At 43.4% G+C, this 15,444-nt stretch overlaps 1 protein-coding gene across 2 annotated transcripts in view; it reads right to left on the bottom strand.

Moving 5' to 3' along the window:
- The window catches only part of TBC1D12 (TBC1 domain family member 12), a 40,622-nt gene extending 30,623 nt beyond the window's left edge, over positions 1-9,999 (bottom strand). For both annotated transcript variants that reach the window (XM_056495072.1, XM_056495073.1), the window contains exon 1: positions 9,123-9,999. In XM_056495072.1, coding sequence (XP_056351047.1) covers positions 9,123-9,916 — 794 coding nt within the window. In that variant the 5' untranslated portion in view covers positions 9,917-9,999. The remainder of the gene's footprint in view (positions 1-9,122) is intronic.
- Between the last annotated feature and the right edge of the window lie 5,445 nt (positions 10,000-15,444).

Below are 15,444 nucleotides of genomic sequence, written 5' to 3'. Positions count from 1 at the left end.
ACAAGGAAACATAAGAATCCTACCCAGAACAACCACCTTCAGCAAGACCAAGCTTGTAGGTTTTTTTTTAAATTAAGTATGATGTCTCCATTTATATTAGTGGTCAACTAAAGCCTTGGCTACAATTAGGTATACCTGAAATTTAATGAACTATCAAGGACTATCTGCTAAAGAGTGAGAGGCTGAGAAGGAGGTGGCTTCTGGTGTCTTGGAGAGGACAGAAAGATTGACAGATCTATCATGGAACTGCACTGATGAGACAAAATCAGATCAACTCTCTTATCAAGCTCCTAGTGGATACCAGTCCCAAAGTGGCTTTATAAAATGCTGGCAGTACTGCAGGTACACAAACACTTGGGAAGTTTTAAGAGTTGGAAATGTTTAGCAGTATTACAGAACACCTTGTACAGATCACTCACATGTTTTACCAGACTACATTATAGTCCTAACAAAGAGCCCTTGCACAGGTCAGCTTTACAAGCAGTTCAAGCATTCAAAAACACACATAAACAAGCAGACACATAAGCAAGGTAACTGACAGGGTTAAATTTCAGAATGGTTTAATACAAATAAAGGAAGAGAATTAGCCTTTACTTTTCAGAGTGAAGTAGCAAAACAGAGCTTCACGCCAGAACTGTTCTATTATCTTGGTATTTGGTAAGCCAGTTATAAAGCTATTTTGACACTACACCAAACACTATGGTCAATCTGTCAATCACCTCTAATAATGATCAAATGTCACTTACCCACAGTATTTAAAATAAGGTTTTAGATCACAGTGTGAGAAGTAGAGAATTTTTAACAGTTGACCACAGATATTCTGTGTATCTGTATTTTCTAGCATTTTTTGTATGGCCAGTAATACCTACTCCAGCAAAGTCACAGTTTACAAGCAACATACTCCAAGCAAAACAGTGCTAGAGAAACAAGACCCCTCCCTCCCACAAACCCACATAATGGGGAAGCCCATTTCTCCTCCTTGCACATGTCCTACAATCCCTTCTGCTGCATCAGTTCCCTCTTCACCTTCCAAGTCAATCCAACTCACTAGTCCCACAGAAAACCATCAACATTTTTTCACTCTCCAGCTTAATGAGCTACAGCAGCTCACAGAGGATCATAGAAATACCAGAAGCAGGGACGAAACAGCTCCTTTGTTTTCTGACAATAGCAAATTCTTCAATCAGCTCACCAAGATATCTCACAAAGTACAACTTAATTAAACAAACCACCTGAAATTGTTCTAGAAGTGACTCAGTTAAGGCAAAACTCACCAGCTTTATCAGGCCAGTCACTACACCCATACTTCAAATGTTTCTATACATTGTATGCTTTCAAGACAAAGTCTTTGACATGGCCTACAAGTCTGTGAACTGTAAGTTCAAACACAGGGCAGAATTTTGTTTTGAAGACTCTCCCAGGGGTGATTGCAACTCTGACCAGGCTGGCTAAGCCTCAGTTAATATTTTTCCATTCTGGTGCCTGACAGAGTGCCTGTCAACTATATGATTGCACAATGTAGCGCTACAAGCAAGGTATTACTGTAGTACTTTTGCAATCACTCAGCACATTGGGTTTCAGCTGCAACTAGCAATTCACAATATATTTTGTGTCGTTGCTTCAATGATTAATTGCAGAAATACTACAAAACTCAAGAATTGATCTATTACCTGATATGAGAAGGCAGGGGACTGATTTAATTCAGTTTTGCCTGATAACTTTTTAAAATGATGAAGAAATTTCCCAATCTACCACTCCACTACTTTGAGAATTTGAGGATCAGGGAGCAATTTGCAAAACACAGTTTACAACAAAAAAAATCTAGTATAAGAGAATAATTTAGGTTGGAAAAGACCTCAAAGATAACAGAATCCAACCATTAACCCAGCTCTGTTAGGATCACCACTAAATCATGTCTGAGTGTCACACCTACATGACTTTTAAACATCTCTAGGGATGGTGGTTCAACTACTCCCCTGGGCAGCCTGTTCCAATGCCTGACTAGCCTTTCAGTGATGCTTTTCTTCATATCCAACCTAAACCTCCCTTGCCACAACTTGAGGCTGTTTTCTCTTATCCTACCATGATATCTGGAAAGACAAACTGACACCCACATCACTACAATCTCCTCTCAGGTATTTGTAGAGAGTGACAAGGTCTCCCTTCAGTCTCCTGTTGTCCAGACCAAGCTACCCCAGTTCCCTAAGGTAGACAGATGCCAACCACACAAATACCTTTGATAGCAACTGGATTGTTTGAGTTTTAAAGCATTCTGGCATCCAGCATACAAACTGCTTCATTACTGCCCAGCAGCAGGACAGACAAGATCCCACATTAATGAATGCATTAGGCACAGGAAGCAATACAGACAGGACAGAGCTCTGCAAGGTCTGAGGCCTGACCACAGCCAAGCTTAGATTGCCTATTCCTACAGCTGGCCTTCAGCAAGTTTAGAACAACGAATGTCATGGGCAAGGGGGAGCCAACAAGGAAGGTTTTATTGTGCTACATGATCAAAACACACTCTTTCACTTACCCAAGAGCACATTAAATAAAACTTCCCAATACAACAATGGAAACTGAACATAGCTTCTTCTTTAAAAAGGAGTACCTTGGAGAAGAGAGAAAAAACTGTAAGAAAGTATTCCTCTAGGCTACAGCTATTATTTTCAGTCAGGCCATAAGAAAGCAGGAAAGGAATTTAGATGAAAACCAGTCTGAGTGTTTGGCTCTCAGAAGTTCTGAAAGAATAAACTCATCTATGACCATGAAAACTAGTTTCCTACTAATTGAAGTCATAAGTTCAGCCACACATCATCCACACTCTTCTTCAGACTGTAACCCCAATATCGAGCCAGAAGCAAAATGCTCTGCAGGTGGCTTGCACAGCTGACTGGTTTCTGAAAATATAGGGCCAAATTATCAGTCTCTTTTGCAGGCTCTCCTTGTGTTCAGACTTCATTCAAAAATCTGTAGGATTTTTAAACTGAGAGGTTTGACTGAACCTGGGCAACACAAGCTGCAGTACCAGAGAGATGAAGCAGAAATCACGCCTCACTTCTTTAGAAAGCAATAATAAAAAGACAGATGTACACACAGAGATGTTTAAAGCAATGCCAACCCCCAGTTGAATAAACCTAGTCCTTTCCCAGCTGAACAACAAACAAGAGCAATTATGATAAAAAAGGACAGACTTTGTATCATAAACATATCAGTAGTAAAACTGAAAAGTAGGAATTGAAAAAGAGTAACAATTGAGGAGTAACAATTTTTGCATCCACGCAAAAGAAATGTGACCAAAAACCCTTACAATCTATTTTTATTCTTAAGCAATCAGGACAAAATAACCTAATGAATAACTGAACAGCCAAGAGAGCAAAAGCATAAAACTATCATTTTCTTAGAGGCCAGCTGTGATTTAAGTGATCTCCCTTGGGTGTTATTTCCCATGTAAAACATTCTTCTTTCAGGCATAGCCTATTCAGAAGAGTGGTCCCATTCACTTTGTCACAATACTTTTAATATACTCTGTAAGAAACCCTGTGACCCCAAATAAGCAGAAGAGACCAAGGAATGAAAAGACCTTCTGCAAAATGAAGGGCTGGGGGAAGAGAGAAGATGCCTTCAGATTAAATTTAAATGCCTCTGTAGAACACTCCTTAGCAAAACAAGCTATGATGCCAACAGTTTGCTGCACACAAAACAGCAATTTAAGCTGTTTGCCTTGAAAAAACCCGCACAGCTCCTCCACAAAAAAACTACAGCACTCGTTTAATGAGAAGATACCTCATGAAAACTCACATTAGGATTACAAAACTCCTAGTGGATATAAATGCACCAACATAGACTATAACACTGTCCATTACACTATCCACAAGGAGAGTAGAAAAATTGCTAATAATTAGGCATTATAGATTGATGAAGACTATACATATGGCTCCAAGGTTTTAGAATTGACATCTACTCAGTTAGCTTTTTTTCCTTGAGGGGATATCTGGAGAAAAACTTCCTGCAGACAGAAATTGGAGTAACGTGGCCTTCTGAAACCTATCCAGAATTAAATCATAACATTCTACTGCTTGAACTCCTGAAATTTAACTTTGATTTGCTAGACATCCTAACCAAATTGATTCTATGGGTGCATCTTATCTATGGTGAAACACTCATTGAAAGCCAGAAACTGCCCAACGCATCAACACAACTTCACAAAATAAATCATTCTTCACAAACATGAAGGAAGAATCTACAGAGGAGCTTCTGAATATGATAATATAAATGCCATTTCCTATTTTTATCAAGTTACTTATGTCTCTAACCCAGGAAAAAAGAACTGTTTGAAGTTACCTACAGATTTGGGTCCAGGCACTCCTGCTTTCTTTCTCCAGTCAGCTTTCATTCAATTATATGTATCCATTTGTTCACTTAGGTTACAAGATTACAAACAGAAAGCAAAAACAACGCATCCAAAAACAGAAAGGTGAAGGGTGCCCTCATGGTTTCGGCAGGCAGCTTTTATGTATTCCCCTAACTCTTCTCTCTAATTATCTTTCCAACATATTGACAGTATATCTGTACTTTTTTCATTTGTTTTTTTTTTATCTGAGCAATGTGAAAACTACAGGTGCACAGTACATCCCCTGAAGTTTCACGATGCTTTACAAACACAGAGCTTTTCTCTAAGAGAAAACTTTCACAAGTGCAAAAAGCTGCAAGTGCTACTTAGTAATAAATTGAAATATAAACTACAGAGCTAGAGACACTACTGTGTACTGAACAACAATACTCAGTGAACCTCCCTGCAACCCTCCACAGTCTCTGCCAAGGACATTTGTAAAGGCAAGAAGATTAGCAGCTTTTGAAGGACTACCTGCTCTTGGAATCACAGGGCTGTGTTTACAATGAGGGGGACAAAGATGTGAGCTTCACTGATTTCTTAGTGCTTTGTGCCTACAAACACTGACTTCTTTTGACTTTCCAACATCTCCACAAGTGAATATTTTTCAAAACTTCTGGAAAATAAACACAACCACTCTGGGCAGTGAAGGAAGTATGAGACTAAAGACAGTTTCCATAAGAATATGTGTGCCAACTAGCTATACATGCTTATTACCCCTTACACTTATTTCTCACAGCACACCCCAAAGACCTACAAGTGGCAGTTATGAATTAATTTCATTGTGAATCTTAGGTGAATACTGGAACACAAGTACTTGGGAAAATGGTGCTCTACTACTTGCTGTTGTCAACAGCAAGCTTTGAATCCAGGAATAAGAAACTTTGCCAACTACCAGATACCTAAATTTGTCTAGCAAATACACAATTCAGAAAGGTATAATATCTACACAAGCTGAAAAGATGCCTGGTACCTACCTATAGAACTGTGAAGAAGAACTCATCTCTAGAAGAGATTCAGAAACACCAAGTCCTTATCTCAGCTGCTTGACCTTTTTGGTTTACTGTTCTGCTCTGTTCCCCAAAGCAGCACATTTAGAGCATACTGCAGTCAAGGTAATCACCATGGCTTTAATTCAACTGTCCATGCAATGTTCCTGCTCACTGAACCATTCTGCACCCAATAGTGACCCACTGGGGCTACTCAAAAGCGAGCCAAAAACCCAAGGACAGAGCACTGCCTTTGCAAGGTGCTGTGTAAGACCACAAACCATAAGAACAACGCCTGTATATGACTGCATTATGAATCATACACAGGACTACAAAGCAGTGACAGGTGACTTTCAAAAAGCCATTTATTGCTCTGACCAAAACAGTAGCACAGTGGACACAAGTGACCACAGCCATGCAATTTTCCTTGCCATAACACTTGGCTCAACACACTGATCTGCTTGTGGCATACCACTTCACATGTGGAGAGAAACAAGAAGCAGAGCAAAACCGATTATTTTTCAGTCAAAAGTTGTTAGTATTGATTTGACAGGCCTAATGATTTGGCACAAATACAACTTAAGATCCCAGGGCCATATATCATACCTAATACTTACCTGAAATAAAGATTCTAGTCACCAATGCAAACTTTCCCAGGATCTTAAAGTAATTATTAATGACAATCTCAAGGGCACAGCCACTCTCCCTGTCACAGAGTTTGGATAAGATGCATCTGATGACATCTGCTTGCTTTTTCCCCCACCTCACCTCATCAGTTTTATCTCTGGTTCACTGAATGAAGACAGACAATTAACATGGATTAGTTCAAAGAACTATGAAGCAGGTCAGTCTGATAACTGAAGAGCTGGGAACAAGCTGGAACAGCTGGAAACAGCAGCCTCCTAACCCAGATCTGTCTGATCAAACTGTTCAGTCACAGCAATTACAATAAAGCTGAAGGCAGTAGGACTTCCCCCTTGCCTTCTCTCTTTATTTAATTAAATAATTGCAAGAAATGTTCAGCTTTTAGAAGAATTTCCTTATCATTATGGCTATTAGAAAAACACAATGGGAGATATCAAATTTTAGACAGTTTGCAAACTCAACAGAGCATTACAAGCAAAACATCCTACATAAAATACTCCAGGTTGCTGGGCTATCTGTGCAGCACAGTATCTGTGTATCCAGTACCTTCCTTTCTTTTTTTTTACATTGTTGGAGCAGCTACACAGTGACAAAACACAAACGAACTGTTCTCTCTCGGGTACACAGCCACTCAGTACAACTCAAACTCTGGGAAGCAACATCAATTACAAGTCTGTGCACATTCAAAAATACAAGCAAAATTCTCCCCAGAACTTCACAAGAAAGTAGAGTTACTACAAACATTCAAACACAGGACAATTTTTTTATACCATTTTAGTTCTCATTAGTGATATCCTCTTCTTAAGAACTACAGGATAACCTACTTACATTGGCAACTGTCAGATTTGAATGAATCTGGGCAGCTTAAAATAAAAGTGAGAAGTCTAAGCTTTTGAAATATCAGCTCAGAAGACAAGAACATTATACTGAAAAAGTTATAAAAGTTCTATTACCACTTCTCATAAGAATGAATATTACCCACTCTAGTATTTATGTATCTAGAGATGAATCTACCAAGCAAGACAAGCTTGAATTTTTCAGTAAAATCATTGGACGTTTTCATTAGCCAATCTCATTTTGGCAGATGAGATTAAATCAGCTGTAACTAAGGCTCTTCTATGGATGTATATGCAGAACTGAAGGTAGCCAGTATTGCTCACCAGGCCAAATGCACCAAAGCAGCCAGCTGGGCCAATGAGGCACTGTGAAATAGGATTTGCTGAGAGTCACTCTTTCACTGAGTGTCTGCACTATAGCTTTTGTCAGGATAGAAGCACTTAAACTTTCTCATCTATTACCCAAGCCTTCACTAGAACCAGCAAATATCAGTGTACATTGACAACTTCTACTGCACACCAAGTTCAGACTTTTCTATTGTCCTGGTTTTATCTGGGATAGAGTTAATTTCTTTTTAGAAGCTGGTACAGAGCACTGTTTTGGATTCAGTACCAGAACAATGTTGATAATACATTGATGTTTTGTTTGTTGTTAAGTTGTGCTTATTCTAAGTCAAGGACTTTGTGTCTCATGCTCTGCCAGAGAGGAAGTACACAAAAAGCTGGGAGGGAGCAGAGCTGGGACAGGTGATCTGAAATGGCCAAAAGGATTCCACACTAAAATCTAGTGTGCAGAACAAACTGGGAGAGTTACCCAGAAAGGGCTGATCAGTGTGTGGGGACAGGGTCTGGCATTAATCAACAGCTGGTGAGCAATTGTGCTGTATATCACTTCTTTTCTTTATATTATTATTTTTACTACTATAACAAGTTTTACTTTTGATTCTCCTCCCCATTTCACTGGGGCCAGGGGTGAAGGGGGTTGAAGGGATGTTAAGCAAGAAGCTGCATGGTGCTTAGTTGCCACATGGAGTTAAGCATAGCATCTATGAGGAAAATGCTCCAGAATTTCAATAAATTATTGATTTGGGGCAAAAAGCAACAATACAAATGTTATTGGTCAATGTGTTCAAGTAGTGAGGCAAAAGGAAGATAATATCACAGAATATTCTGACTTGGAAGGGACCCACAAGGATCATCAAGTCCAGCTCTAAGTGACTGGCCCACGCAGGGATTGAATTCACAACCCTGGCCTTATTAGCACCATGCTCCAACCAAGCTACTCTCATACAATATACTGCAGTCCACGTAACACAGGGAAAAAGAAAAAAAGCATGGAAGGGAAGAACACTAATATGAAATAGTAGGAACAGCAGGACACCTCTCAGTCCTTCCCAGAAACAAAGTGGGTGCACCAAACTTATTCTTCAACTGCTACTATCCTTATCCTCAAGGATCCATCTCCTCCTTTCCTAAGAGCTGGCAGAGGGAGCCCATTTCTCAATTTGGGATCTCACTTTGAGATCAAACCTATCCCATCTCAATTCTTCAGTTAACAGACTAATATTATTCTGTCATCCTAAAACACTTATAGACCTACTGTCCTATCAGAGTGACCTGAACAACAACTAAACCCCTCTGTTTTGAACACTTAAAACTACTGGAAATTAAACTCTTCACTTCAAACATAATAAAGGTAATACAGAGTGTGCTATAAATTATTATAGTCCAGCTGCACCTTCTGTACAGTATGCTAAAAAGAGAGTAATGCAGCAGAGATCCTAGGCGCCAAAGCTGGATGTCACACAGCTTTTGGTTTTGTGCTAGAAACTTAACAGAAGTCAACTCAAGCACAAAGCAGAGTCCCTGAAGTTTTCAACAATACACTTAGAACTAAATAAGCAAACTCTTATCTACAGCTTCAACAAGTAGCAAACGCTATGTAACACTTTGCAATTCCCACGACCGACAACTTTCACTTTCTTCTCCAAGAAGTTTAATGAGTACCACTGTGATCATTCAGTGATATGCCCTGGTAAAGGAAGCGAATTCCAGTTTGAAGTCCATGTAGTTCGTAGGAGTAAAAGGGCCTTTATCACCTTACTGTCACGTCCAAAGCCTCTATCCTGCCCTAAAAGTACCGGCTCGCTAGCGAAAGGGCCCGTCAGGGTGGGCACCGCTCTCGTGTGAGCCGCAGTCCGAGCCCGCTGCCCGAGACCCGCTCCTGCAGACCCCCCACGGCCCCGCCGCCTCCTTTACCTGGTGAAGAACTCGGCGAAGCTGCTGCCGGCGCCGGCGATGCCCAGCCGGTGCCGGGCCCTGTCCGCGGGCTCCTGCGGCGGCGGGGCGGGCTCGGCGGGCGCGCTCCCTCCGTGGGGCAGGTGCTCCGGGGCGCTGCGGCGGCGGCTCACCTCGTACGTGTTGCGGGAGTTCAGGTTCACGTCCGTGAAGCCGAGGGGCGCCGGGGGCAGGACGGCGGGCTCCGCCCGGTCCCGGCGGGTCCGGCTGCCGGCGTCGCCCCCCGGGCTGCGGGGCGGCGAGGGGCTCTCGGCCGCCGCCCCCCCGCGCCGCTCCGCCTCGCCCCGCAGCCGGCAGCTCCTCAGCGGCTCTTCCAGGGCGGTTCCCGAGGGGACATCTCCCGCCGGGCAGGGGAGGAAGCCCCCGTTCTGCAGTTTCGCTTCCTCCTCCTCTGGCCTCGGCTCATCCCGTCTCGCCCGAGGGGGCGGCGGCGGCTCCTGCGGCGGCGGCAGCAGGAAGCCGACGTCCCCGTTGGTCATCCTCCCGCAGGGGCCCACGGCGCAGGCGGCTCCGTTCGCGGGCTTCTCCGGGCAGCGCTTCCCACCCGCCGCCGCGGCGGGGCCGAGCGCCGCCAGGTACCGCTGCAGCAGCCGCTCCTGCCCCGGCCCGCCGCTCCGCCGGCTCGAGCCCCGGCTCCCATCCCGCTCCCCGTCCTCCTCCTCCTCTGCCGCCTCCTCCGCCGCCGCCGCCTCCTGCCGGCCCGCGGGAAGCACGGCTGCGCCGCCCGGAGCTCCGGCATCGTCCGGCCCCACCATTTGCCGCCGCGGAGCCCCGGGGGCGCGGCGGGGGCCGGGGCGCGCGCCTTCCTCCGCACCGGCGGCGCCGCGAGCGCTGGCAGCCGGCGCCGCTCTGCGCGTCGGGCAGCGGCCTCGGCGGGGGCGGGCGGGCCCGGCACACGCAGGCGCGCGGCGCCGGCGCCGGCCCTTCCCCCCGGAAAGTCACCATAGAGAGGCCGGGCAGGAAGCACCCGCCCGCTCGGCCTCCCGGCAGGGCCGCACCCGGAACCACAGAGATGCCACCCCTACCCCGCCAGAGGCGCTGCGGAGCCCGCGGCCCCGTCCCCGCTACCGTATTCCACCTAAAGGCTCGCGGTGTGGAGCATGTACCGCATTCCGCCGATGTGCCGCGGCTGCGAAAGCCCTGCCCGGCGGCCTCATCCCTCCGTCCCTGCCCCAGAGCCGCTAGGGCCGGGATTGAGGAACCGTCCCGGCTCGCCGGGAGCCGGGCACACGCACTGCACACCCCACGCTCCGAGGAGGGCGGCGGAGGGCCCGGGGAGCGGAGCTGTGGGCGCGGGGGACGCGCAGGGCAGGGACGGGACAGGCAGGGTGGCGTCGATTTTTGGATGAGACAGGACCGACCTGAGCTTTGGGGAAACGGGACAGGGAGAAAAGGAAAATGAGACCGGCACTTCGAAATCCTGGGGCGAATCCTCTCCTGAGCAGGGGATGGGATGTCATAACTCCTCAGGCTAACATTTACAGGTCCCACCACGTTTCTCAGAGAAAAACCAAGTTATTACAGTCCCTTCGGCCCGGCAGGAGAGCACGGGAGCAAGGCCACAAGTGACACGCAAAACAAGAGGCAAAAGGGCTTCAAGTCCCTGGAAAAGCAATAACAGTGCAGGCCCCATGCTTGTTTTCGTAAGGTACCCCTCATCCTGGACAAACACAAAACACCCAACAGATCACTTGTGCATTCCAACAGCAAATACTCACAGCTGGTAACAAGGGAAGTGGCATACTCCTGGAAATCCTCGGCCAAAGGAGTTCTCCATTTCATAGCCCCACCCGCTAAGGTGGGTGGTGGAGGGCCTTGCTTTTAAAGGCAGCCAAGCGGGGCATGCCCAGGGAGCTGTGACCCTCCGCGGGCAAGGAACAGCCTCTCTTTACATTTCTTTTTTTTTTCCACTAAAAATTGTGCGCACTTGGGAAAACAAAAAATTGGGATTCTTCACCTAAATAAAGAGCTGATGCATTTCATTGTGTTGTGACTTCTTGTTAGCGCTTTGTAACACAAAGCCTGGGCTTTGCTTAAGTTAAAAAAAATAGTGTGGTTTTTTTTCTTTTCATCTTGTAACTGTGCTTTTGAGGTCAGGTGTGCAACACTGGTGTTATACATGCAACAAGGAAGTCTGATCTCACTCCTTTTGACTTGAGTAACTGGCAAAGGGCTGGGATCTCAAATCTGATTTTACTATCTTGATAGCAGGCATGCAGCCTCATCCAGCTACAGCTGTGCCTAGTGAGGGACCATTGATCTCAGCTGCTTGCAAAAATGCCAATAAATATTTCCAGAATTGCCTATCCTTTGGACATGGCAGCTGAACTGCTTGTGGAGACACTTGCGTCCTACTTTGGTCAAAAGAAACCATTAACAAAGATTAACTAATTAAGCTTTTTTTGTTAGCTAGAGCTTTCTAATTAAGGTTTTTGCTGTAACTAAGATGGTAGGCTTTTTGTTCTCCACTGTGATTTGGGTCATCTCAGGCACATGTCACTCTGCCTGCTGAGTGAGCATAGATCCTGGATGCTGTGGAGGCTCTCTTGCCTTTACCAGTGAGGATTTCAGGTTTAAGGAAACACTCAGATCCAAAGTGTCTGTGTTCATTCTCAACAAGGTGTCCATTGTTTGCCTGGGATGCTCTTTGGCAATGTCACCCTTGAATAGACTTCAGTGGTTTCATTAATGCAGCAGCAGCAAAGCAGTAAATATTAAATAAGTTAAGCAAAATGACTGGCACTGAAGGTGTAACACAGGGCTGGCTTATGCTGAACTGATTTCAGTCAGTGCAGCAGGGATAGTTGGCAATTATGCCAGGGGTCCAAAGCACATTGTGTTCACAAAATAACACCATTAGGTTCATTGGATTTGCATTGATTTCCACCTCCAGGACTGGTGTTGTTTAATCCCAGACAGCAGCTAAGGCCCACACAGCCACTCACTCAATCTCCCTGTGGGATGGGGGTGTGTAAAAATGAGGAAATCCATAGGTTGAGATAAAGACAGTTTAACAGGTAAACCAAAAGGTGTGCACACAAGCAAAACAAAGCAAGGAATTTATTCACCACTTCCCATCTTCAACAAGTGTTCAGCCAGTTCAGCTCAGTCTGATTTGAATGAGCAAGGATGAGTAGGTAGTCTGCAGAATGTTGTGAGCAATCCACAGAGAAGAAGTGGGACTAAATAGCAGATTATTAATGAGGAAACTGTAATTTATAATTTGTTCCCAAAGACTGTGAAACAATACTAGTCTGTAAAAAACATGCAATAACTAGTAAGCCAATATCCATCACTAACTTCTGATTACCAAAACAACAACATAACAAGGACTCAAATATTAGTCTAACTCTTGTGCCAGTCAATGCTGCTAATTGAAATACCCACTTAACAGGTACACCCATAACCAATATGAAGCTGATGATTTCTCAGAGCAGTTTCATTACTTCTGTAATTAAAATATGGAATGGCTTCCTCAAATCATTGTATAGGAAGAGCTGTACTCTAGGGCTCCCAAAACCTCAGATGTTCTTCTATATGCCATAAAGTTGGGATCTCTGGCAGTTCACTCCTAAGGCTTTCAATTCTTTGGAAATACTGCTTTGGAAAGAACATCTTGCACCCCACTAATAGCTGTTTACACTTCTAATACAAAGCCCTCTGGACAAGATCTTATTGCAGAGTGTAACTAACAATTAATTAAGTTGTTTGGCAGACTCCTGCACACTGAAAGCTTCTCCTTGGCACATTCCCAGTCCTGCTGCAGTCCTAGAATTAAATTACACTGCTTGTGGAGCAAACACACTATACCTGTATTAAGGCAGTTCAGCTCTTCAGAGTTGTGTATGTTTATGCTTGTGGTGGTTCAAACAGTGCCAAAACCACCCTGAGCATTGCTGTGGGCTAAGCTGTACTTGTCATTGCTCTGTTAGGCACCAGGAGCCTTTCCAGGTTATTGACAGTCAATGGAAGACTCTCCTTCCATGTTTCCCACTGCCATACGGGGCTAATTAGATGACATACCTATATATAACTTCTGTTTCCTTCTGGTTATCACCATCAAAATACAGAAAAGTCAAAGACTCCATTGTATCCAAATGCTCCTGGTTTAAATGTCATTAAAGCCATATGGGCAGAGAGTTACCTAGAAATCACCCTCATCTGAAACCAGGTTAAAATAGAAACAAACAGAAATATTTATTACCACATCCAAAACATATTTGTAATCACACAGATTCTTAACAGTGTAGAAGAAATGAATGAAAGAAATTTAAAATACACTTCTGTTATGATCCAAAAGTCTTCTGCTTTCCTCTTTCTATCCAGTTAACCAATTAGACACTTACCTGATCCACAGTCTCTATGTCTGCCAGAAACCTCGTGATGTGTTCACAGAGACTTCAAGTTTTCTCTTTGTACAAATTCACCCTCTGAGATGCAACAAAATGGGCAGAGAACAGACACAGATGAAGCAGGAGGAGCAAGTGTCAACAGGCAACACAGGACCTCATGTTTCTCAGCCTGTAGTTCTGTGTTATTAGAGGAGGCATATTTTTGGGATGAAGTGAAAGGGGGGTTCACTGTAATGGGGAGGGGATCTGAGACATTTTCTCCTTTCCCTGAGAACATTTTGGTCTCCACCTATCTCTTTTGGGTTTGTATAGGGGGTTTAGAGGACTAAGAACAATTATTCTCTTACATATTCCATTCACTAATTTTGAATCACATATATTCAGTCCCAACTGGTTTTGAAGGTTTTAAAAACTTTCTGATTTTTAGGCAGAATAGCAGCATGGTTCTTAGCCTAGAGCAGGACATATTTTTTGTGAGAGCTCATTCAGCTGCAGGGATTTTACTTTGCACTTTTCCTATCAACTTATACAGTCACTTGCAATGAGAATGTTTACTTGTCTAAAGTTAATATGCTGTTGATAAAGATTTGTTAGTCCTCACCTATGGTGATTACAACAAATTCCTGTCTTGGTCTTGCGCTGTTTGCTTACTGTGTCATTAATACTAATAAAATCACTTCTATGGCTGATAAACCAAAAGCAGAAAAAAAAAAAGATGATTCTTGAGAATTTTTTTTTTTTTTTTGCCAAGTCATATTTGATTTATATTCTGTAATAAATTTAATAATAATATTGTAATACACATTGGGGACTGTGAGAACAGGAATCTATCTCTGTATTCTCCAAACACCTTCTCTTCATAAGATGAGTTCACATTAAATATTTAGGAATAATCTAGTTGATCTGATTTTAATCTGCCCTGAACCTACAGATGCTATATAAGAATATATAGCATGATTCTAAAATGTTGCCAAGACTGAATATCAGGTCCTGGATACTCTTGAAAATAAATTTATTGGCAAGAGAAGTCCTCTGAGAAAAAAAAGTCCACTGAAATGAAACTTGAAAGAGTCTTTCCTCCTGAACAGAGTGAGAATGGAAAGAGGCTTAGGACTATTTGCAGATGAAAGCTTTTAACTGGATTTTATTATAAATTATTTTCTTGAGATATGACCAGCATAGAAATATTCAAACCTCTCGTAGAAAGCTGAAGAAATTGTCTCAGAATGTACAAGAGCAATTAAGTGAACAGATTTTGGTGACAATATTGGTGTGAATTGATCTTACTCACAGATGAAAAATAACCTAATTTTTTATTTTTTTTTTACTTTTTTTTGACATTACTGTCCTAGCAATTCCATTGGTTTCGCAGCACATGAAGCTAGAAGATACAGATACAGGAATCTGAAAGCAAGAGCTGCCTACCTCCATTTACAAAGCACTGCTTGGGAATGTGGAACCAGGCCCTAAATAATAATAAAAAGGAGTTTATCCTTAAAAGAACAAGTTTCCCTTATCTTGGACAAACAGAATAAGAGGGAGTGGTTGGAAAGTTGGAAAGGGTAAGGTTCAATTTGCTGCTGTGTGTTTAAGCAGCACTAAACTGGCAGACAATCCCTCAGGAAATGCCGCAGCCAGGCACAGCCAGTAGGAGTAGAACTAATCACAGGCAGTGCAAAAGGGGAGAAACTTTTAAAGTGTATTATTTATTAAGGACATTTGTGAATTATATTTGCTGAGAAATATTTGTCTATTTGTACAAACCAACATGCAACATTTGCCACTGTGGATGGACAGGAATGAGGGAAATGAGAAGAAAACGAAGAGGCGTGTATTTACTACACAGAAATACCACCTTCTAATTATGCAATGTTGCATCCTACACATATCCTGAGCTATTTTCCAGGCAGCACTGCTGAGAGCTTGTGTTG

This window comes from Oenanthe melanoleuca, chromosome 6, assembly GCF_029582105.1.
Source record: "Oenanthe melanoleuca isolate GR-GAL-2019-014 chromosome 6, OMel1.0, whole genome shotgun sequence".
In the NCBI taxonomy this organism is placed as follows: Eukaryota; Metazoa; Chordata; class Aves; order Passeriformes; family Muscicapidae; genus Oenanthe; species Oenanthe melanoleuca.
This window is presented reverse-complemented; position numbering and strand designations above follow the sequence as displayed.